The sequence below is a fragment of the Micromys minutus genome, assembly GCF_963924665.1.
Source record: "Micromys minutus genome assembly, chromosome: 2".
NCBI lineage: Eukaryota > Metazoa > Chordata > Mammalia > Rodentia > Muridae > Micromys > Micromys minutus.
In genome coordinates, this window is record NC_137971.1 from 5,516,853 (window position 1) to 5,541,270 (window position 24,418).

Below are 24,418 nucleotides of genomic sequence, written 5' to 3' on the forward strand. Positions count from 1 at the left end.
ATTGCAGGCACAGGCTTTCCGAGGGAAGATTGACGCAGCGCACCTGCCGGAAGTGGCTGTGGCGGAGCTTGCGCGGAGGGCCTGGGCGGGAGCCTCACGGCGGCCGCGTGAGCCGGAGACCGGAGGGTCGGAGTTGCTCACGCAGTTCTCGCGGTCAGGGTTCACATTCGGCTTGCTCAGAGCTGATGTGCTCAAAACAGAGCTATAAGGAGGAGAAAATCTGTTCCGGTGAGCCCAGGCCGTCCCGGAAATGCGATGGCCGTGGAGCGGGCACCGGAGACCAGACTAAGGTGGGAGTCACCGCACGGGGTGCAACCCGCTTGTGGGGCGCTCTTCGCCCCGACCTAGTCGGGCCAGCATCTCCAAAATACCAATTCCAGCCTCGCTTAATTAGGCATTTGCCCCGTGAGTGAATATCCTAGATCATCCCGCACCACTGCATGGGCGGGAAACTGAGGCAGGCACCGGGCAGGCGCTATCAGTTGCGTGGGAAATCCGTTACGCATACGTCATACCTATGTATCATAGGTCTCTTCCCGGTTCATTTCACTCCATTCAGAACTCAGGTCTACAACTATTCCCCGTGCGTGCCTTCTTCCCTTCACCTTCCCTCGCCCCCAGAGGGAATTAATTTTTTTTTTCTCTTAAATCTACTTTGTGCTTGTTCTGGTGCACTGCTTCAGTCGTGATTCTTTTCACACGCACACTTGCGGCTTTCTCTTTTTGCTCCCACCCTTGTTCCTGTACCTTTAACCCCGATCGATTGCTACAGTTGGCGCTTGGGAGAACAACTGCCAGTTATTCATACACAAAGTATCACTCAACTCTTTGGGAGGCAGTTTTAGAACGTCCTAAAAGAAGTTTGGTGCTTTGGCTTCTATTCTGGGCTCAACTGTTACTTGTGACCTTGGTTGATCTAATCACGGCCTCTCTAAGCCAGTTTCTGTTGTAGAGAGAATTAGATCCGTGATAATTAGATAAGACCCAGCTTCTCAGCTCCCTAAGTCTTTGTTCCCTCAAACGATCCACTAAGCAAGGAGTAGTCGATCCTTTCTGGCAGTTTGAACAAAGGAGTAAAACTGCTTAATATGTCCAGTTTACATGTTCTTCAAGCTCGGACTGTATTCTGGATAGGTTCCAAAGTAATGCGTTTTGTTCTTGATAAGATGTGAAGCCCACACTAGTGTGTTTTTGAGGTGCTGTTTCAGTGCTTGGAGTTAAATAAATGGCATATGGACTTTTTAAACAGAATTTTCCCATCTTGTTTTCTTTAGGCTGTGTTTCAAACCAACCTAGTTCCTCCTACTTGAGATAAAGAGTTCTGGAGGCCCCCAGTGAAAATGGCACACTCCGCGCCAACACCCTGTCAGCCAAAGGCATGACAGCTCAGGAACAGACACGGACTTGTTGCACACAGAAATGTGTGCACAGAAAACGGAAATCTCTAGTTTTTTAGAAGAAAGAAGTCATTCTTCACCAAAATGGGCACATTCTGCTCAGTAATCAAGTTTGAAAATCTTCAAGAATTAAGGAGACTATGTCATTGGGGTCCCATAATAGCCCTTGGTGTTATAGCAATATGTTCTACAATGGCCATGATCGACTCTGTGCTGTGGTACTGGCCCCTACATACCACTGGAGGAAGTGTGAATTTCATCATGTTGATTAATTGGACTGTCATGATTCTTTATAATTATTTCAATGCCATGTTTGCTGGTCCTGGCTTCGTTCCTCTGGGGTGGAAACCGGTAAGAAAAAGATCTACTTTGACAGTGGTCATTGCTTAATTTTATGTTTAGTTTGCTGTTATCATTGCATCTTGTTTTTACCTAATCAGCCTTTGTCCTGGGAAGCACTGGTGCTACTCCAGTTACTGATGATCATTTATGCGTGGAACTTATATCTGTTTCAAAATACTGATTGATGTGGTAGTCCATACCTTAACTCCACTCTGGGGAGGCACAGGCATGTCATCTTGTAAGTTAGACCCACCTGGTCAATATAGCAAGTTTCCAGAGAATTAAAAAGGGAGGACAGCACTTCAGGCTGAGGACATGTTGGAACACATATCCAGAAACTGAAGAGCCTTGTGTGACTCCAAAAAAGGGAGGGAGGTGGCAACTAGAACACATGGGAGTTGGATGTACTGCAGGGATGTCTACATGCTTTAGGCAAAGCCTTGGCAAAGGCTGTATGGGAGCCATATTTTGATAAGACAGAGATTTAGATGAAAGATAATGACCAGTTAGGAAATTGCTGAAATGACACCAGAAAGGAAAGGTGACAAGGGCAGTAATTAAGAGGGGACACTTCAGAAAGTGCCAACTTCACGCTAGGACTAGTCAGCTATCTGAAACAGCTCTCAGAGGACAGGGAGACGGAAGTCTCCTTCCATAGAACCAGCTGACACCAGATTAGAGTTGAGTGTATAGAAAAGAAAATCACTTAAAATATGTTAGTGCAAATACTTAAAATATGTTAGTGCGAATACAGGCATTGAAAATGTCAGCTACTGACCCCTTCCCCTCCCCCATAAAAGGAACGTAAAGCACTCTAGGAACCTTCCTTCATTAAGCCTGACTTGTTGCCATTTAGGATCAAGTAACTGACATGCCTCCTTTTCTATCAAGGAAAATTCTCAGGATACCATGTTTCTCCAGTATTGTAAAGTCTGCCAAGCATACAAGGCACCACGTTCACATCACTGCAGAAAGTGTAACAGGTGTGTGACTTCTCTTTTGTCTGGGCCTGATCCGCTTGGTTTCTCCTCTTCCCGTTGTGTTTCTGTCATGACAGTAGAGCCATCCTACTTGACTTTTATGGCTGGGATGGAACACTGACCAGAAGCACTCTGGGAGGAAAGGGTTTATTTGGCTTCAGGTCACAGTCAGTGTCAAGGAAAGACAAGGCAGGGGCTTGAACCAGAAACTGAGGAGTGCTGTCTAGTTGTAAGTGGTACTGCCCATGGTGGGCTGGGCCCTTCCATGTCAGTCAACAGCCAAGAAAATGATGCCTAGATAATCCCCACGGTCTGGTCTGATACAGGCATTCCTCTTGGGAACCCCTCTTTCCAGTATGTGTATAGGTTTGGAAACGAACAAAAACTAAACAGCACAACAAGGCATTCACCTTGTCAGACATGTTATCAGAATACTTGTCTGAAAGATTAGTTTGTTTAAATATCAACACAGATAATTTCATTCTTTTATTAGAATGAAGAGGGTTTTTTTCTAGATAAATAGATTAACCTTTTGCTTCTAAAAGTAAATTAGAAGTTATCGTTTTAGTTTTTCTCATTTGTTGTGTCAGGATTAGTTGCATTCATTGATTGTGATGTTGACTAGCTTCAGAATTATTTTGAGTCTCAATTCAACAGGCTTTTGTCAGATTTATTCATACAGGTTATCGAGTTTTAATGGGAAGCCATGGGCCGCTTCCCTTGCCACCTCATGTGCTGAGTTGGTGCAGGCCAGAAGCTCTGTTTCGCACTGAGAAGAGAAGAAAGTACAGTTGTGATCGGGGGAGAGCTTTATAATCATTCTCTGGAGTCATGTGTGCGCTGCACATCAGTCTGAGCCTAACAAGTGACAGCCGAGCTTCCTCCTTTCTACTGAAACTTTTGTGGAGGTCACAAGTTTATATTAAATCTAAGCAAATTAAAATTTAAGGAAATTTTACTTACAACAGACATGTTTGCATTAGAAGCTCTTGTAATGTCAGCTCTCTCTTGTGCTATTTAGAATTTTAAAGAAGTCACCATCTGTAACCTCAGAAAGTCATCAAGATGTATCTATGAGAGTTAACTGTGACTCCTGCACTTAACTGCGTTCCTGTTTGCTTTTGAAAACTAGAGCTAAAGTGGACCAGATCTTCTGTTTTCTGCTTCATCCACATTTTTCTTATTAGATGTGTAATGAAGATGGACCACCACTGTCCCTGGATCAACAACTGCTGTGGTCACCAGAACCATGCCTCCTTCACACTCTTCCTCCTTTTGGCCCCTCTGGGCTGCACGCATGCCGCTTTCATCTTTGTGATGACAATGTACACACAGCTCTATAATCGGGTGGGTGAGACCGTCGCAAACTCCTATTGCAAACTCCTGTTGCTTTGTGATGGAGGGACGCTATCAAGGTCACTGACAAGGTCCCTTTGGAGATGAATAACACTTGGGAACTTAGCTGGTACAGCAGCTTTGCTTGCTGTCTTTCAGTTTCTCCTTTCACAAACCTTGAGTCTTGAAAATGAGGACAGATTATTTTATTCTGGAAACGTACCTTTTATGCTCCAGTTGAAATTTATGCTTATTCTTTTCCCTTATCATGGTTTATTACATTTCTCACTTAGTGTTTACGGTGAGTCTAGTGAGCAGGAAGAACGAGAAGAAAGAGACACTGGTATTTTCCTTCTTCTTCAGTTCAGTGTCTCTATAGCAGATCGACATTCCTTTGCTTGTTTGGTCCATGGAGCAAACACACTGGTAAAAAACCATTAAGCCAGAAACACTTTGAAGTTGACTTATGGACCCTAATCATGAGATAAGTTCAGAGGTTGTACACATTTTAAAAATCCCTAAGTAGGCTTGGAAGTAAAAGAGAGACACGGGCCCAGAATGTGCACAAATAGCTGGGTTGTCCACATCTTTCACAGAGCATCAGTCCATGTGTCCTTAGCCAGTTTGTGGTGCCCAGTCAGTCCTAGCATAGCAGTGCTAACTGTCCAATTAGGATCTGAATTTAATGTTAGCAACCAACTTCTTTCTTTTGTTGACCCACAACCATAAAATTACTTTGTTGCTACCTCATGAACTATAATTTTGCTACTTTTATAAAATGTTTATGTAAATATTTCATATGTGGGCTATTTGATATATGACCTCCAAAGGGTTCAAGACCCACTGGTTATGAACATTGTACAGACCAGGCGCTATACTCCCGCAGGGTCTATTTAGCCAGCATTTTGCCAGCTCCTGAGCACCGCTTTTGGAACATGCTGTGTCTGCTGCTGTGGAGAGAACTGTAATTTCCAGTGGCAAGGAGACAGTGGAGGCTTAGTGTTCCCTTGTTTACAGCTATTCCTGTCTAGTACTGACTCTTCTGAGGAGACAACCAGAACTAAATTGAAGAATAACCAGTGGTGGAACTGTGGGTGTCCACAGCTCAGTGTTAGTGCTCCTGTCCAGTATGTGAGTCCTCAAACTTCAAAAAGGAAAAGACACTGTACCTGTCAGTGGGAGTCAAGTGTTTATTAGAAACTGCTGTTGCTGTAGTTGCCTTGGCAACATGTCATTATTTATTATCTTCTTGGTCATGTTGGATTTTTGTTGTTGTTGAAGTTACTTTTCCCTGTGCGTGGTCTGCCTGTGTGCATGTATGTTCACATGTGTGGTGCATGTGGGGAGGGGGTGGTAGATGGATGTGGAAGTCCAAAGCTGATGTCAGGAGTCTTTCTTGGTGGCTCCCACCTTTTCCATTGGTCAGGATCTCTCAATTGAACTTAGGAGTGGAGATAAGATGATTGGATCTTGTCTTGGTGTGGATAGCCCGCTTTCCCTGGGAATTCCCTGTGTTGGGAAGGATAGGAGGGCCACCAGGCCCGTGGAACATTTATGTGAATGCTGGAGATCCAAACTCTGTCTTGATACCTATATAGCAAGTGCGTTATCCACTGAGCCACCCCGCTAGCTCTGGTCGTACTGCTGTAATTCTTCTCGACATCCTCTCACGTGCACATTGCTACTGCTTGCAGCTCTCCTTCGGGTGGAACACAGTCAAGATTGACATGAGCGCAGCCAGGAGAGATCCTCCTCCAGTTGTTCCCTTCGGATTAGCTGCGTTTGCTGCCACCTTGTTTGCCTTGGGATTAGCTTTGGGAACAACCATTGCTGTTGGGATGTTGTTTTTCATACAGGTAAAGTTCTTACCCACCTCTGTCTGAAAGTTGCCATGTTATCGGGCCTGATTGCAAAAAGAAGGAAGTAACCTGCATGCACAGATTGACTATGGGGAGAAAGTACTTTTGCTTAGCTGCAGGCAGTTACTTTATCATGTATGTGGAGTAGGTAATTTTGAAGTAATTTTGCCAGGATATGTAGCCACTGTATGTAAGACGTAAAAATACACGCTGGTGTAAGTCTTTACAGTTGAGAGAGCTGTTAATGATCTTCAAGTCTCCCCAAAAGGGCTCAACAGAAGAATGCTGTCCTCCCTTCCTTACAGATAAATGAGTGACCATTGAAAAGGTTAAATGACTCACCCATGGTCACCCTTTCATGTGTTCAGTACACATGAACATTAAAGAAAACAAGGCTCCTCAGGGAAGGCACAGAGATTGGATTTTTTTTCCTAATGCTTATAATTAAGGGCATTAATTTAAAAAAAAATAAGAGCTTGATGTAAAATCTTTCACCCATGGACTTAATCATAGCAAAGAAAGTAAGGCAGGCGTAACCTGTGTTACTCACTTGTATCACTGTGATGGGATGATGACTGGCATAGAGATACCTGGGTTGCTGTCTGTATGCAGGTGAGGACAGGTACCAGATAAGGCTAGAAACTGTGATTGGGCAGTGGAAAAAGAAGGAGTGCTGAGAGTTTTAGAGACGGGACAGATAGGAACAGAGAGACAGAAGGACAGAGAAGATGGAGGAAGTAGAGGATGAACCCGATCCATGTAGCTTTAAATAGCCACAGATAGCTATGAATATCTTGGAAGGGATGAAATAATACAGGACAATGTGTCCAGTCCAGGTGGGCAGCTTGTATCCGTATCAACTGACTCTGAGTTCATTGTGTGGGCATTTGGTGGGTTGACAATTTACTGATATAAATCTGACTGATAAATTATAGAGTTTTGATTATATTAGGTTACTGGAATTAGTGACAGCTAACCACAGGGGACAGATGGCTGGGAATGTGAGCAGGTTCCACAGCAAGCAAACCTGGAGCAGCCACCACATGAGGATTGTGGGGGTGGGGAGACCGTGTTACTAGAGTGTAGCCAGCAATAGTGTGGATTGTTTATTAATGTTACACTTACAATAATGATCTGAAGTAAACCAAAGTAACATTGTTAAACATCACTACCATTTCATTTCCAGATAAAAATTATTCTCAGAAACAAAACTTCTATTGAATCATGGATTGAAGAGAAGGTAAATTTATCAATTGTTCCTTCAATATAAAGTACTGATTACCTAACTTACTGATGCTGGGATATGACCCTGGGTCACTGGCATGCCACATGAAAGGTGAGCAAGGGGAGCGTTGGGACTTGCTCCTCAGCCTCCACTGTAAGGATCACTGTAAGGCCTGTAACATCCACCTTGTCAGAACTCTTGGGTTTATCTGTTCTCAAAAGCCAAGCAGGGCCGGTGTGGTCAGTGTTTGCGGGGTGGAGCAGAAGGCCGGCACCTTAGGATGTGCTCAGTCTCTGGCATCCAGACTGGACACTTTAGCTTAGAGCAGCAGTTCCTACACCCTGTGCTCTCAGTCATTTTAGTTCTACTTCCACCAAATTGCCAAGTTCACCAATGAGCCCGTGTGTGTGCTGTGCTCACAGGTGATTGCAGTGTTCTCTAAGTGAAAAAAATTGTAAAATAAAAAATTTTTAAAGATAGCTCATTATGTTAATACTACACTTTGTAAAAAGTAACTTTTAGATAACTAAATAGGGCAAGTGGTCTCATTTTATAGATTTTCAAAACTAACCTGATTTAACGGAAGACAGAATCTCACACCTACTTCTGTATTCGATCTGTTGAGACATATTTCTTTGGTAGACGTTTATGTGGAAAGACCAGCTTAAGTAAGTGGGAAAGTGTGGAGTATTTTGATGGTCATTTTAGACTATGATACATGTTGATTTTACACTAAAACTTGACAAGTGATTGCCTCCCACACATCCCAGGGCTGTAGCTGAAACTGAGACTCTCATGTTTGCTTAGCAAGTCTGTCACTGAGCTTCCCCAGGCCAGCAACCGTTTTGTATTTTTTTATACTAAAATTCATAGCATTTATATTTAATTACTAATATGCAAAATACAAAACTTTTATATTAAAATAGGAGTCTCTTTGAATATAGGTGAGCTGTCAGAATCATGGCAGTGAACACAAGTTTTCCGAAACTCTCACTTTGACTTGAAAGCCCGAATTCCTGAATGCCCTTCATGTGGGTGCGGACACCTTCAGTTGCTTACCTGTCATGGTGCTGCTCTGACTTTGCCTTTGAAACCCCACATAGCCAAATTCTGGTCCTCTAGAGACCCCGGCAAAACAATTTATCTAAATAAGTATTACTTACTCTTTAGGGAATAAAGATAAGAAAAATGTGTGCTGTTCTGTGGACATGCAGTATTTATTTGTTTATTGTATTTTTGAGCTATGGTTTTCCCTTCGGCGCAGACCTGCCTCAGCCTCCAGCATTCTGGGCTCATGGGTATGTTGGTCATAGGTCTACTGAGTCTGTGGACACAGGTTGAGTGCACCTACGCACAGTGTGACAGCCGACACAGTGTTTCACTGCCTTCTAGGCTCCCAAGTTTACCCACCATTGCAAATATCAGAACCATTGAGAAGTTTGTCGTTCCAGAACCCTGTGTACAGTTCATGAGGCTGTTTACAGTGTCCCTGGGTCTGTCTCCAGCCTCTCTTCCACTGCTCCATCTTATTCTCGGAGCTTACACACTTCTATATTGTTTCCATGGTTTTTTCCTCTTTTTTTTTTTTTTTTTTTTGCCCTTCAAGATACAGTTTAGGTGTTATGTATTCCAAGGAACCCTCCTTTACTGTCTAAGCTTAGTTAAGTGCTATTGCTGCCTTTCCTGTAAGAACACCATGTGCCTATGTTTGCTCTTCGTGTGTGGTATTAATAATATCTCTATTGAGTGTTTCTCTTAGGCAAAGCCATGTCTTTATGATTTTTGTAAACTTTTGCCATTCTTACCTTTTTTTCCATATAAAGCTTATATTCTGGTTATTGAAACTCAATCCATCTTGAAGAGTCTGATATTATCATTTGGCCAAGCATATGCACTAGCACTGAGCCGTACTTCGGGTACCTGAAACTTTTATTTATTAAAAAAAGAAAGGCAGGGATGGGGGAATTACTCTCTATTATTCAGGTGAAGGTGGATTTGTAAAATTCAGCAAATTTGTATTGTCAGAGAGTGGCTTTGACACCACAGGGTTAATCCAAGGAAGACCTCATGGTGTAGAGTCTGTGATAGGAGTGATGCCAATAGCAGCTGGCAGGGGGCAATGCAGATATGGGGTGCCATCCAGTGATTAGAGAACGGGGGAAATCATAGACACATGCAGTGGATGAAGCAAAAGCAGGCTCTAACTTCACATATACACAGACAGACAGACATATACACATTTACACATTGAGTCGATGAAGCAAACCATTTCATATACACACATTTGGTGGATGGAGCCAGTTCCAACAACTTGATATTTTTTCCTTCAGTCCATTTATATTCCCTAAGACAAAGTTCTCTATGTAAGAAGAAAATTACCTCCTAGCCACAAATTACACATTTTCTAAGAACAATCATCACAAAAACATATAGTTTAAAAACAGATTAAAATCATTACTCAAGAAGAAATTACAACAGGATTAATGGTTATGTATTCCTTTTATGAAACTTATACCTAGCTAAACAGTTTTCATCTTATGTTTTTCTCCACACGCTCCTTGTAACCCCAAAGCAATAATTCTTTTGTCATTAATGAACACTGTTTAAGCAGGCCAAGTCTGTAGCAGCAAGCTTTTCCCTGTGCTTGGCTGACAACAAGGTGTTCTGTATTTACTCTTTAAAAACCTGTTACCACAGCACTAGATCAGAAGATCAAGAAACTCAGGCCCAGCCTAGAATAAATGATTTCTTTGCTCATTAACTTCTCCCAAGCTCATTTTTCTTACTGCTACAATTACGTGCTTCTATAGTGTGGACGCTCACCTTTCTCTAACTCATGCAGTTCTTGCCAATCACACCCAGTTGTCGATCCTAACTTTAAACTTTCTGTCAACTAACCTAACTTACCAAATTTATTTAAATCAGGCTAACTTCCTAAAACTACTTAAATCAACTAATAAATTCATAAAGTCATGAATTCAACTAAACAGCATTATCTCAAGAATTTTCATCTTCATGCTGATCTGCAGGAAATTTGCCCAACAGAGTGAGCTAATGCCCAGGAAGTAATCGGACCAGGCTCTAGGCAGTGAGGGTCTCCCGGTGTCCACTCACAGCCAGATCAATTAGTGTGTAGCGACGACAAACATGAGAAAGCACAGCCGCAGCAAGAGGCAGTGCTGCAGCCGCGTCTTTTCAGGGTGTACCCATCACAGTCGAGCGAGTGGGGTCCACCATCTTTTTATAGTTACCAAAAAACTTCTGCATAAAACACTCTCCCGTAATTAACAAATATTTCATAATATGATTTCTAATAAGCATTATATGTTGACATGAGAAGTTTCTCTTTGTTTGGTTTTGCTAAAGATCATGGCCCTGTATCAAACCTTGTTAATCTAGAAATTATTAAAAATGCCACTTTATCACAGACAAAACTTGAAATAAGGAAATAAAATTCTCCAAAAATATGTAAGATTACCAGACACTAATGTTGAATGGGTTTACACGGGGTTTTGCATTTTTTCAAATGAAATAATGCATGTGTGTGCCACTAGGTGGCAATAGAACTTAAGAGATTTGAAGCTAGTTTATGTGGTTTATGTCCAGAGAAAGCTATCATTTAAATGCCTGGTCTATGAGCTATGCCATTGGAATAGGCACTGTAATTGAAGGGTGTGTGTGTGTGTGTGTGTGATCTCTTAGGCCGTTGGCTAACCATAAGCCCTGCTTTCTGTTGCGTCTGTTAGCAGCACCACCTCTTTGTGCCTGTGCTCTCTGTGCACTGAGGGTTCTGCACAGCACACAGTTCGCTGATTTTTTATAGACATTTGGAATGCTTGTTTCTAAGATATACCCTGCTGGGTGTTTCCTGGGGTATCACAAATCCCTCTAGTCTGTGATCAAATTATATTCTCTGCCAACACTCCTAATAGTCCAGCAATAAAAAGGTGTTTCTAATGAGTAATACAAATTTTAAAAGTTAGTATACTCAATAATGTATTAGCAGAAGCGGTTGCGGGTAGAAGCAGCTGCCATTTTACACCTTTGTTTCCACAGGCTAAAGATCGAATTCAGTATTACCAGCTGGATGAAGTCTTCGTTTTTCCTTATGATATGGGAAGTAAATGGAAGAACTTTAAACAGGTGTTTACATGGTCGGGAGTCCCTGAAGGAGACGGACTTGAGTGGCCAATACGAGAGGGCTGTCACCCGTACAGCCTAACAGTGAGTAGTTCTGTTTAAAAGGCCTTCCTCTCTTTGCTGTGGTTACTTGTTAACTCCCACAACTTTTGAGAGTTTGTAGTCCTCTCATAGTGCTGGAGTTTTCCAGATATCAAAATGAGTCTAATATGCATAGGGACTTTTAGCATGACCTTCCTTTATTCAACTCTCCTGAACATTCTAGATTGATGTCATAAAGTCCAAATGATCTGGCCTTTAACTACCTCCTGTCCTGCGTGAACACCTTGCTCGTCCTCAGCACAGACTGCCCCTCAATGTTTTTCTTAAGGCCGAGTTTAGCCCCACCTTTCCCACTGTGTCTAATGCAATTCTATTAGTGGTTTCTGACTAAAGGGGAAACTTTAGTCGAGTCTCATTAATAATGAGTTGTCTAGTTTGTTCATTAGAAAATCACTGAGACTCAGCCTAGCGGCTCTGAGGGAACAGACGTTCTACCTCCCTGACCCTGGAGCCATGTGAGCGCTCCAAGAGTGCACAGGTGAAGACTTTAAGTGAGCAGGTTCTGAGAGGCTCCATCCCAGGCTGCGACTCAGCGGATAAGAAATAGCAGAAACTGGGGCTTGGGGTACCGTAAACAGTGATGGAAGGGGAGAGGCTCTTCAGTACTGACACAGAATACTTAATCTTTTTCCTTCTATGTCTTCCGAACAGATAGAACAGTTGAAACAAAAAGCAGACAAGAGAGTCAGAAGTGTAAGTGGCTTATTTGCAATGGTACTGATTCCTGTTTTCTCCAGTTGGGCACTCTGTTTCTGTGTAGCTTAAAACAGTTGGCTTTTATTAAATAATCTTTCTTATTATATTTATTATTTATTGTGCATGCGTGTATAGCACAGGGAGTGTTGTGGGAATCTCCTACTATGTGGGCACCAAGGATCAATATTTCTTTAGATTTGTTGAAATATGGTACAGTTCACTTTTTTCTGAGACTGTCTCACTGTGTATCCATGATGTTCTCAAACTCAGAGACCCGCCTTCCTCTGCCTCTGGAGCGCTCTGATCAAAACATGAGGCATCATGTCCAGCTGATACTGTTGACTTGTTTTCTTTGAATACTTCATTTAAGCTTGAGGTGCCCAAGGTGTTTAAATAGAAAATAGAAAGATACCTTTAGTCATCTGATGAAACCACATTCACAACTACACTGTCAAATAGTGACGATGCCGTCTGGGCCCAAAGGGGATCTAAATTAAAAATAAATTAATATATATATAATTATAAGGTCCTATTTGTGATGGCCACGCTGTAAGAACCCTGTAGCTGCAAGTGTCTAGTTAGCAACCCATTCCAGACCAGAGAGAGATGCACAGATACTTCCGTCATTACTGCATCGCAGATGTGTTCTTGAAATGAGAAATCACACAAGCCCGAGAACAAGAAATAGCCTTCCCTGATGGGAAATTGGTGGGAAAGATGTTTGTAAACTTAAAAAATTTGTGTTCAAGCTTGAAAGAACTCAAGTATGGTAAATACTGAGATTCTTCTTCTGACCACGGATGGCAGGTTCGCTATAAAGTCATAGAAGATTATAATGGTGCCTGCTGCCCTCTGCATAGAGGAATCAGAACCTTCTTTACAAGCCCCTGCACCGAGGAGCCTCGGATACAGCTGCGGAAAGGGGAGTTCATTTTAGCAACAAGAGGGTTACGGTAAGAGATGGGAATGTTGCTTTTATTCAATAAGAAAAGTGGCATTAACTTCAAAAATGCTTAATTTAACTTTTTAAATATTTCAGATACTGGTTGTATGGAGACAAAATTCTTGATGACTCCTTCATAGAAGGTGAGGAAGTGGAAGGGTATGTTTAAAGTATGTGACTGTTAGCAATAACCCCAAATGTGTAAGAGTAACTTATGCATAATCACATATACCGTATCAGGGAACTGTGCAAACAGGCAGGATGCTTCTTACACACCTCTGCAGCACCACACTTGCCAGTCTTTGATGATGACGGCTATCATCTGAGTCTTTGCTTGACTGTATTGCAGCCCCAACACGTACAGCCCCTTAGGCATCTGTGGGTAATATGGCAGATTAGAAGCCACCTGGACACAGCCCAGTCAAAGACAGGGTCAAGATAAAGACATCAGGCTCCTCCATTCCTAGAAGAGAGGCATCTAGAGAAGACTGAGGCCAGGTTCAAGCCAGCACCTGACTGCTTTGTGCTATTCATGCTGGGCCATGGGTACTGTAAGAGTAGTGAGCTGGAGGGAGCCTGCCCAGGCTGCAGACATGTAGCTATCGGCTGTGGAGAAACAAGTCTAGCACATGAACTTAGAAGCTGCAGTTCTTTATGGGCACCCAGGAAGGGAAAAGCGACCTCTCTGCCACCACACTGTAAGCCAATGTCTTCTGGCAGGCATGTCTGTCAAGAGAAAGAAATCCACGCTTGCTTAGAACCTCATCACAGAATGCCTTGCACTGTTTAAAAAAAAAAAAAAAAAAAAACAGTTCCAAAACCAGAGTTGTAACTGATGTGGAGTGATCTAAGACTTGGGGTTCCAATAGGAAGTGAGCTTCAGCTCACTCATCAGGAAGAGGTCACTGATTTGTTTGAAATTTGAGACTAGCAGCCCTACCTGCAGACTGCTACAAAAGACAGCTAGGACCCACAGTGTGGATGCCTTCTTTCCGCCTTAGCTATTTCACTATGTTCTGTTGGGTTTGACCCCTGCCTCTGTGGTCATTATTGGCTGTGTCTGTCAGCTGGGTCTTGCCGGATGCTTCCTTCCTCCTCCGTATCCTGCTGCTCCTCTCACCTCCAGAGCAAGCACTCTGACCCCTGATTTACTCACTCTCTTCCTTCCCATTCCCTCTCACTTACCTATTTACTGATGCTCTTAATCTAAAAAGAATGTTACAGTTTCCCTATTCAAAACCCAGTGCTGCTGACACAGGCCCCATGGTGGCGCAGTTGAAGTCTGCGTGTGCCTTCCCAGTGCAGATCAGCACATCTCTTACTGAAGTGAAGACACTAACCAGGAAAACCCACATCAATCGAAACTATGGAGAAGTGAGCAGAGGGAAAGAAAGCAACAGAGGGCAGGTTCATCCCAGCAGACACACAGAGCACAAAAGTGTAAAAACCTCAGACCACAGCTCAAGGACACCTACCCAAGCTCTCAGCTTCTCAGTCCTAGAAACCACAGCTGCAGTGATAGCCTTCAGAGCCTGTGTCCCGAAAGGACCGCTGTCCGTGTAAAGACTGGGGCAGGAGATGAGAACAGTACTGAAGAGTGTCAGTCATTTGGCAAGAAATCTAAAAGCGCAGGAAAAATTCAGTAGGTAATGAAGACACTGTCAAAGAACAAACAGAAATGCTGCGAGTGAAAGAGCCAGTTCCCAAAACAGCAGTGGGAAGAAAGCAAGCGGGTGTTAGCAAAAACCAGGCAGAGCATGGTTACGGACAGATGGCTTGAGACAGTTCTACATACACTCAAGCATATAAAAGTAAAACTGCAAGACAAAACTTCCAAAACCTCTGGAATGCATTCCAAAAACTAAACCTAAGAAAACAGACTAAACTTAGGAGATAGTCTAATTCCATAGGTAGCTTAGCCAAGGAAATTAGAAAGTTTCACAAACTGAGAGGGAGAAATGGACATCCAAACACAAGATGTATTTAGGACCCTAAATAGTCTTGGCCACACAAGAACTCGGTCAAGATGTCAGCAATGTAAAGCAAAGGGAAAGGCTGTAAGGGGGAAGAGGCAAACGCAGACCTGTCAGAATAAATGTCAGATCTGCTCTTGTCAGTAACCATAAAAGCCAGGAGCACTTGGAATGTCACATGGAAAGTAAACAGCTGCCAGCAAGGAGAACAAATGACAAGAAATATGGTGGAGGTTTCTCAAAAACTAAAAAGAACTTCCATATTACTCAGGTTGTCCAATCCAGAGTATAAGTCTAAAGGACTCTTCAGTCCTACCACAGACACTTGCACATAATGATTTATGGCTGGAATATCCACATAAGGGAGAACCAGCCTAGATATCCGCCAGCAGATGAGTGGGTAGAGCAAATGCAGCACAAAGCACAGTGGAGCTTCACTCTTCTGTAAAGAAACAGTAAATGCCAGGTTCAAGGTAACGGTGCGACGGAAATGGGTATGAGGCTCAGACAAATACTGCAGCCCTTTTTCTGTGGATTCTAGACAGTGCTGTGGGTGTGTTTAAACTAGAAAGGGTAGGGCACTTGTCAAAAGAGGTGATTGGATGCAGACTTATGACATGAAAACAAACGGGTTACAGGAAGGAACAGTCGTGGGGATTAGGAGGAAGGCGAGGGCGGGATGGAAGTACCATTATGAGAAAACTCATTAATCTGTATGTTGATTTTTAAAATTAATCAAATAAATTCTGATAGATGTCTTAGGCAGGAACCGTCTTGTGGTTATCAGTGAAAACTGAAGCACAGAACTACTAAAGCAAAAGCAGCTTGCTCACAGCCCAAGCGGCAGATTGGGAGAGACTGGCTGGGAACTGCGGAATCAGGGTGCAGCTCCCCAATCTCACCCTCCACCCCATGTCATATTCTCATCCCCTTTAAGGAAACATTCCTTTTAAAGCCAAGGTTCAAGTTCTGGGATGTTCTTAAAGAAAGAAAATCCTTGGGATTAATCATAAGTTTACCCCATATGACAGCTTAGATGATGTTGGTATAGAAATTCATAGGCTGGGAGCAGATGGCTGTAATCCCAGTGTTCAGGAGATCATAGGTTCATAGTAGAGCCTGAATTACATAGCAAAATTCAAAAAAAAGAAAGAAAGGGAAGAAAGCAAGAAAGGACTTAAGAAGAAAATGCAGAGGCTTTAGAAAGGTCATCCTTGGAGTGTATGTACTGTCATGGTCTGCCAGAACAGTCACCATATATCACGTAACCGAAGATCCATTTAGGCACTGGGTAGACGTGGCACCATTTCTAGTTGATCGTTCTAGATAGTTCCTATTTCCTTCCGTGGTAGAACTATTCAGAAACCTTTCCCTGGCCTGTGTCTGAGCTACTGAGGGGACAGCAGGAAGTCTTAACAACTTATCTCCCACTGTGGCATCATTTTTTCCCTCAGGTACTTCAAGAGTGAGAGGGTGGTTTCCTAGAAACTGTGTAGAAAAGTGTCCCTGTGATGGTGAATCAGATCCAGCCCCAGAGGGCGAGAAGAAGAACAGATAGCCACTGTTCAACTGAGATCATTAAGTCTTCATTACTTGAAAATCTACACTTAGTACCTGAGAATTATGCAACGAGCCTACTCTGCTTAAGGTATTCTTTTCCTCAAAGATGCCCTAGTGCCATGACTTCAAGAATTTTTACCATTTTGAAACAGAAGCCATTCTGCATATGCCTTTGAATTCCTGCCGTCTTTCCACTTCTTCCTGCTAAAGGAAGGCCGTTCCAGCCAAGTGAGCAAATCAGCCTTTCTGTGTGCTGCACCTCTGACTTCACCTGCAGGTCTAATTTCCCACTCGACAGGAGCATCTTGCATGTGGTTATTCTGTTTCTTCCTCAGTTGACATTTCCTTCATAATATTCTAGAGACTATTTGTCAGATTCGATATAAACTCAAATTTTGTTACTTTTAATAATGCAGATTTTGTCAAATCTAATAAAGGTAAAGATGTTCTGTAAAAATTATAGTTTTCACTAAAAAGCATTTTTGTAGTTTGCTTTTTGGGGTTTTTTTTGTTTTTTTTTTGTTTTTTGTTTTTTTTTTGTTTTTTGTTTTTTTTTTTTTTTGTTTTTGTTTTTTGTTTTTTGTTTTTTTTTTTTGTGGTTTGTTTTCTGAGTAAAAAGGTTTCTCTAACATCCTTATGAAAACACTGCCCTGCCGCCAGGTGCATGCAGACTCTCTCTGAATCATGAGCTCTCAGACATTCAGTTCAGTATATGACCTGTTTCTGCTACATTGACGTTAGTTACAGCTTTCCATCTGGTGTGAATCACTTGTGGCTGCTTCTGTCTACTTTAATATCAAAACCTGAAACCTCGTGGAAGTTCTAGGCTCTAAACTTACAGGTGAGCTTTTTGAAAAAAAACTGCAGGAGAAAGTCTCCTTCTCTGGACTTGAGTAAGCTGGTTGAGCATTCCTTAATACTTGTGTTCAGGAAATTAAGGCCTCTGGAGCTCAGCAAGAAGCAGGCATGGAGTCAGATACAACTGTTTCTGAAGGCGGGATGCTCTTGAGTTGACAAAGCCAATAAGGAGACAAGTCATGTGCTGTGGGGAGTGTGTACTTTAGACTAAGTAAGCACACACTGTGGTATGGCCTGGCATGTTTCAAGACCAGGGGGGCTGCCATTCAGGTCAGCTGGAGTGACAGGCATACAGAAAGAGAAATCAGATGAGAAGGCACTAAACCACCAAGCACCCTAGAACTTAGTCCTGCTTTTCCATTTCCCCATTGTTTCAGCCTTGCTGGGCTCAGGGTGTGGGGAAACACTCAATATTCTTGATCTAGTTAGCAATCAGGCCTGGTGGCACACACCTTTAATCTCAGCCTTCCAGAGGCAGAGGTTGGTAGCTATGTTAAGTTATAGGCCAGCCTAGGCTATGTAAAAAGCTCCGTGCCAGTCAGGTTTATAGTAAGACCCTATCTCAAAAGAAAAAAGGAGAAAGAGATCAATGTACTGCAAAGGTGGTAAAGGAAAAAAAAGTAAACTTATTTAAAATGTGGGCCTTGCTTAAGTTAAGGCTTAGTACTCAGAACTGTGGATGAGGTAAGACTCCTCGTCCTCCAGAAGCAGGGGCATGGGATGGGGCTTTATGGAGGGGAAACCTGGAAAGGTGGTAACATCTAAAATGTAAATAAAACATATCCAATAAAAGAAAAAAGGAAAAAAATAGCTGCTCCTATCAGTTTACCCCAATAGTTCCCGAAGTGGAACAATCCTGGGCAGTGGTCATTTAATTTTGATACAGGTTCTCATTGCGTAACCCAGCCTTAAAGCTGTAGTGCTCTTTCCCTGGCCTCCTGAACGTTGTGGTTGTGGGTATGTGTCCCCACACCTGGCTACGAGACTGTAATTCAGGCATCCCAGAGAAGTACCTTGTCATCGTTTTCAAATCAAACAATTGTAATGTACAGCCAGAATTTAAAATCCAGCTGATTTTTCACGTGATCCTTTTTATGCTAATTATCATCATAGTCCATAAGACTGTAAGCACAAGATAATATCTGTAATAGTTTATTTCAAAGATTTGACATTTACAAGTAGAGGCACCACATGCTATCTGGCAGTAAAATACTGCAGGGACTGAAGTCCAAGGAGAAAGATCCTGAGCTTCCGTCACAGAAAACAGGCCTACAGGGCGGGTGTCGAGTCGAACTTGCCCACGTTGCTTTGTTCCCAGCTCAGGACAGTATTTTAGTGCTTGCTTCATTTACTGGAAAAGTTGGCTAGATCTATTTTCCACTTCTTCCCCCATAGCTTCCAGCTCAGCAAACTGTAGAGAACAGACAGTGTCAGAGACTGCCACTGCAGAGAACACTTTAGACAGCTTGAGTACATAAAAGTTTGTCTCACAAATACAGTCAGTATGGCTGGTAGGTTAAAACTAATTGCGGTTTCATGAAGTAACTGAAAAGTATGAATTATAACTTTAAAATGTCTTAATGTGTTAAAGCAATGATTCTCAACCTGTGTGTCATGACCCCTTTGGGGTCACATATCAATTCTCTTACATCTCAAATATTTTTACATTATAATTCATAACACTAGTAAAAAATACAGAAGCAATGGAATAGTTTTATAATTGGGGGTCACTACAACATGAGGAGCTGTATTAAAGGGTAACAGCATTAGGAAGGTTGAGAACCACTGTATGGGAGACCTCGGGAAGTGCTGAACTGCCAGCAACAGGATCCCTGTGACCTTAGCACTGTGACCACTGATCCAGATAGCATTGGCATGGCAAACATGAGGTGACTCGGAACAGACAGACCTGAAGAACAGCGTGGTGATAGCCCTAAGCCCTAAGCTCTAAAATGTCCAAGAAGTCCAAGCTAGGAGGAGGGTCTCACATTGTAAGTGTCCTGCAAATTTGAGAGCACAATTTTAGGCCATACTTCTGTGAGGCAGCAGAGTAGGCAGGCGGGTCTCGGCCCTCAGCAGTGAGTACCTTAAGCTACTCCCCGATGCTCTCGTAGAGGCTCTTGATTTGTGTCTGGAAGAACTTGGCAAGTTCCACTCGTTTGGCTTTCAGCGTCGGTGTCAGGAGACCATTTTCAATGGAGAACTGCTCCGGATGCACGAAGATGCCTTTGACCTAGAGGGTGAGCACACGTTGATAGTTGCCACTTCATCTACAGTTATAAGTGCAACGTTTATTTCACCTTGTGAAAGAAGCTGCACATGGCACAGTAAAGCACAGAATCGTGCGCATTCTGAGATAAGGTCTGTTGTCCAGGCTGGTCTCCAACTTGCTATATAGCTAAGGTCGATCTTGCACTTCTGATCCTTCCCCTCCCACAGCAGGGTAGTGTGGCCCTGGAGAGTGACTGAGGCCATGCATGCTAGGCAAGCACTCTACCAGCTGAGCTATACTTGACATTCGTGGGTGCAGACTGTGGAGAATTAGTGATAACAGCAGAGGGGACAGAGCACACAATATAAACTGTGCCCTCAGAAGTTCAGGGTTCGAAACCAGTGCAAGTGGGAGCTTTACATAAAACTTGAGTACTTGAGGGGCCAGAGTGACATCAGCAGTGCATACCTGCTCAAAGGATTTCAGGCCACCTTCTTTCCCAATTTTCTGCAAGTCTTCTAAAATGGCCTCCTTTACACGCTGAAAAACAAGACATCACAGTATGTATGCCTGAAGAGAGGTTTAAATGAAAGGCTAAGCAAGAGCCAACTCAAAATGCCTGAAAGATTGGGATAAATTGAGATACAAAAATTATGTTGAAGGATATGCACTCTATGTATTTCCCAAAGGAAACAAGGAAAAGGAAAGGCAAACCTAGGGGCTAATGGCTTCTGTCTAAAGGCATTTTCCATTATACTTTGTACTCTCACAAGCAGCATGTTACTGCTTTTTTTAAAAAAAAAAATCATTCTTTGTTTTAAACTCTACATTCTGTCTTTCGTTCTAATAAAACTACCAAGTGCAATTACCTGCCACAGAAGCAAAAAGTGTCCCTGCAGAGAGGGGGCTCAGAGAACCCAGATGTGGGAGGGCCTCCCCTCTGCCACAGCAGACCAGATACACATGCAACACTCCCTCAGCCATGCTCACTTAGAGGACGTTCTCAGCCATGCTCACTTAAAGGACATTCTCAGCCATGCTTACTTAGAGAACGTTCTCAGCCATGCTCACTTGGAGAACATTCTCAGCCATGCTTACTTAGAGGACGTTCTCAGCCATGCTCACTTGGAGAACATTCTCAGCCATGCTTACTTAGAGGACGTTCTCAGCCATGCTCACTTGGAGAACGTTCTCAGCCATGCTCACTTGGAGAACGTTCTCAGCCATGCTCACTTGGAGAACATTCTCAGCCATGCTTACTTAAAGGACGTTCTCAGCCATGCTCACTTGGAGAACGTTCTCAGCCATGCTCACTTGGAGAACATTCTCAGCCATGCTTACTTGGTTTTGGCACAGTTCTTCAAAGGATCCCTTTACCCCGATCTTGGCTGCAAATGAGGGAAGTGAATCTGGGTCAGGAACCACCACTCCTATGAGGCATGACTGTGGGAAGGAAGTGGGTTGTAATGATCAGACCTCCCGGCTAAGGAGACTCAGTTCCCCACCATAGTACCCCTCTCAGCACTCCATTGCAGAGATGTTCTGTCCAGATCTGATTCCCCAAAAAGAATGGAATCCCTAGCCCATCCAAGTTGAAATTTGCCGTGCCCAACCCCCAAAGGACCATTAGTATGGCATATAAGGGAAAGTTGTATCAGAGGAGCTACTCAGAGTGGACACCAAGAGTCCTAAGCAGAAAGTCATATGAGATAAAGCTACCTCTTAAAATAGTCATTTTAATTCCAACAAATTATTTCCCGGATGTTTATGATTCAGAATGTAGTTTTGTAGTTAGTTTTGTATGCTGGGGTATCTTATCTGAACCCAACTAACTATACAAATGTCTTTTATGGCTGTGAGAACAAGGCCATAAAACTGGTGTATTACCCGTAAGCTCTCCCCATGGACAAAAACTTGCAATACTGGTCTGCTCCTGGAATAAACATTTTCAATCTTCTCTGGAGCAATGTATTCTCCTTGTGCCAACTTAAAAATATTCTTCTTCCGGTCGATGATTTTCAGAGTTCCGTTCTGTAAGAGGCAGATAAAAATGTCAGTGTTTTGAAGCCTTGGAGATTGTATCAATAAGGTATTGTTCCACAGGTATTGTTCTTATTTAAAATAGGTTCTCTGGAGATTTCTGTGTTTCTCTTGGCTTTGGAGAAAAGAGAAGTGGCTTCAGGGAAGCCTGTCTGCAGAAAGCCAAGCAGCAAGCCTGAGTGGAAGCCCCAGGGGCCTCCTGGGTTATGCAAATGACTGCCTCATCCATTGACAGCATTCTGCAGCCCCCAGTTTCTAATAACTTATTCCCACCTACCCCAGCTTCGGAGAGATGGAGGGGTTATCTCTTCCTTAAACTGCTGAATGATTTAGCTCCCCCTGCCATGTTACTTCCTGTTCAGTCTGGGAGAGGACTAAAACAGCTGCATGCTACTGATGGAGCCAGCCTGTAATTGGGCTTGTCAGGACAGAAGCAGGGCTGGCGGGCACTGACCACCACAGGTCATATACCGCTTCTTTTCTCTGAACTCCATTCCTGAGGCGCTTATCTTCTCAGGGATTTGAACTGTAGAATTGAGGCATGGGGCAAACACTGTCCACTTGAACACACCCTAAGTAGGGCTCTATACTGAATTAACCATCAGTGAGTCAGAATGTAGACTGAAAGTGATTAATAATCAGCAGCCTGTTATCTCTCATGGGGGCTGGGGCAGCATATCTTTTCCCTGCCTCCTGGGTTTAGAGCAGGAGACACTGATTAAACAGAACATCATGAGAGTCTCATGGTAAAGTATTCTGAATCTCTTAAATCTTGAACAATGAACAAGAAAAGGGTTTGAAGAGGTCGTTACAGTCCCGCTCCCCTAACACTTAGTAGGTAAAGAAAACCTTTGAAGAAGGAAAACTTCCCTGTGGGGCTTACACATCTTTTACAACCACCCTGTTTCCTCTCAAGAAGAAAACAGCAACTACCACCTGTTGCTCATCAGCAAGCCAATCTATAAAGGTCTCTGTGCCTTCCTTCCACAGAGAGGGACTGTGAAGGGTGAAGGTCACTGAGAGGTGGACATTAGCCTATGCAAACACATGGTTTGGAAATGTCTTCGTTTTGATGTCTGCAGGAGTTAATTAAAAAGAAACACTCCTTCGTTGTGTCTAGACACTACCCACAAGCACACTGTATCTGACAAGAAGTATGGAAGGAAGAAAGCCCTTCAGGTGGTTTACTTTCTGCTGCCTTTGTAACACTGTAGTCAAAATCATGAAGTGCTCCAGCCTAGAAGGGAAGACTAGCTTTGGCAGCTCCTGATCACGTATTGGCCAGCTCCTTCAGGATTTCACGCCATCAATCCCTAAGAGAGCTACGTCTAGAACCCAGATCTTAGCCCCTAAGCTAGCGTCTTTCCTTTGGTAGGAGGCTGCAGACCCATTTCCCTGCAGCTGCCTCAGCTGATTCAGCTCATATCCCTAATCCCTCTAGTAACAAGTAGATTATTCTCCCCAGTTCCATAGCAGAGACCCTTACAAGTTAAGGAGAAATACCCACTGGAAGCCAGCGACCAATGTCCCCAGTGTGAAGCCAGCCATCCTTGTCCAGCACTTCCTGTGTCTTCTCTGGGTCCTTTAGGTAGCCTTTGAACACATTGTTGCCTTTGATGCAGATCTGTATACCAGACAGTAAAGCAGGGGAGATAAAAAGAAATGGCTGTTACCTGTTCCTTATAAAAACCTGTTCTGAACAAATACATTTGATGGTTTCCATTATAGTATGGAGACTCTTTAGTCCCCACTATAGAAAAATGCAGTTCACTGATCATGTATTGCTTCCTAAAAGTTGAGGAGTCAGGCCCAAGCCAGGTCATAGATTTATGCTCCTTTTGGACTAAGCCTCCCCACATCGATCCTCTCATCTGAGTGCTAGGCAGACCTCTCACCTCGCCTTCGTTGTTTACTGAGAAGTAGTTCATGTCAGACACGTCTTCCAGCTTTACAAAATTGCAAGCCACTGGAGCCCCAACATGACCTAGAAGCAAGAACGTTTCTAAGATGTTTACAGGACTGACTCTAAGAACGAAAGCAAGACTTGAGTTTGCCATATACCACATTCTTCCAGAACACCAGAATTATTCCAATTCCTAAACCATGGTTCAGTTAGAAGCCTTCTCCCAACCAGCAAATGGAAAACCCACCTGCTGTCCAGTCCCCAGGTGATGTAATTGAACATCCACCTGTGCATTCTGTTTGGCCATAAGCTTCAAACACCTGGGAAACCAAAGAAGAGCTTTGAGACTTAAGATAAAGTATGACTGGCCATCCCTTATGGCCAAGATAGGAAAACAAACTGTAGAAACAAGAGCTGAAAATAGTTTTGCAAATCCTCAAAAGCGTGTTTTCTTCATGCTAATTCTTCACAACACCCGGTCTCTGTCTCAACATAACTGCCGCTGTAACATAAAAGCAGCCACAAGCCATGTATAAATGAATGGGCTTAGCTGAGCTCCAGTAAAATGTTGACTGAGAAGCAGGCAGTGGGAGTAGCACTGGAGTTCCTAACCCTCATATAAAGAAGGTGACCTTGACCAGAGAAAAGCTGTTGGCAGGAAACAACTTAATAGGCTACTACAGTCAGAGGTGTGGCCTGCAACTGACCAGGCTGGTAGAAGTAGAGAGACTGAAAGATGGTGTTTCTAGAAAGAAGTTGGAAGCATAACTGTCTATGACTCTCTGGGGCTGAGGGAAAGAAAGGTACTAAGAATGACCAAGAGAATGGCAGTTGAAAATCCCCAAGACCCTTC

The 24,418-nt window shown here is 43.1% G+C and overlaps 2 protein-coding genes across 3 annotated transcripts in view; one reads left to right on the forward strand and one right to left on the reverse strand.

The window, feature by feature from the left end:
* The first annotated feature begins 87 nt into the window (after positions 1 to 87).
* On the forward strand, positions 88 to 16,979 carry ZDHHC6 (zDHHC palmitoyltransferase 6). 2 transcript variants are annotated; one of them, XM_080911498.1, is made up of 11 exons: positions 88 to 290; positions 1,275 to 1,748; positions 2,631 to 2,722; positions 3,907 to 4,066; positions 5,749 to 5,910; positions 7,100 to 7,153; positions 11,195 to 11,362; positions 12,032 to 12,073; positions 12,884 to 13,029; positions 13,116 to 13,162; positions 16,447 to 16,979. In XM_080911498.1, the coding sequence occupies exons 2-11, from the start codon at positions 1,482 to 1,484 to the stop codon at positions 16,548 to 16,550; spliced, it is 1,242 nt and encodes a 413-aa protein (XP_080767624.1). In that variant the 5' UTR covers positions 88 to 290; positions 1,275 to 1,481; the 3' UTR covers positions 16,551 to 16,979. The 2 variants fall into 2 exon arrangements, with proteins under 2 accessions (XP_080767624.1, XP_080767625.1); XM_080911499.1 differs by lacking the exon at positions 88 to 290 and having other exon boundaries at positions 1,562 to 1,748; positions 2,631 to 2,724; positions 4,001 to 4,066.
* Positions 16,980 to 18,566: 1,587 nt separating this feature from the next.
* ACSL5 (acyl-CoA synthetase long chain family member 5) overlaps positions 18,567 to 24,418 on the reverse strand; it is a 40,874-nt gene continuing 35,022 nt past the window's right edge. The window contains exons 15-22 of the mRNA XM_080912277.1: positions 23,813 to 23,885; positions 23,558 to 23,646; positions 23,170 to 23,286; positions 21,510 to 21,653; positions 20,964 to 21,065; positions 20,091 to 20,162; positions 19,497 to 19,643; positions 18,567 to 18,821 (exon numbers count right to left, since the gene is read on the reverse strand). Of these exons, the coding sequence (XP_080768403.1) occupies positions 19,503 to 19,643; positions 20,091 to 20,162; positions 20,964 to 21,065; positions 21,510 to 21,653; positions 23,170 to 23,286; positions 23,558 to 23,646; positions 23,813 to 23,885 (738 nt within the window). The 3' untranslated portion in view covers positions 18,567 to 18,821; positions 19,497 to 19,502. The remainder of the gene's footprint in view (positions 18,822 to 19,496; positions 19,644 to 20,090; positions 20,163 to 20,963; positions 21,066 to 21,509; positions 21,654 to 23,169; positions 23,287 to 23,557; positions 23,647 to 23,812; positions 23,886 to 24,418) is intronic.

What these genes read in the sequence shown, in the direction of transcription:
- ZDHHC6 (XM_080911498.1), top strand. Translation starts at nt 1,482, where the DNA reads ATGGGCACATTCTGCTCAGTAATCAAGTTTGAAAATCTTCAAGAATTA. An exon ending in GGATGTTGTTTTTCATACAG is followed by an intron (nt 5,911 to 7,099) that starts GTAAAGTTCTTA and finishes TTTCATTTCCAG; the next exon opens with ATAAAAATTATTCTCAGAAA. An exon ending in TTAGCAACAAGAGGGTTACG is followed by an intron (nt 13,030 to 13,115) that starts GTAAGAGATGGG and finishes TAAATATTTCAG; the next exon opens with ATACTGGTTGTATGGAGACA.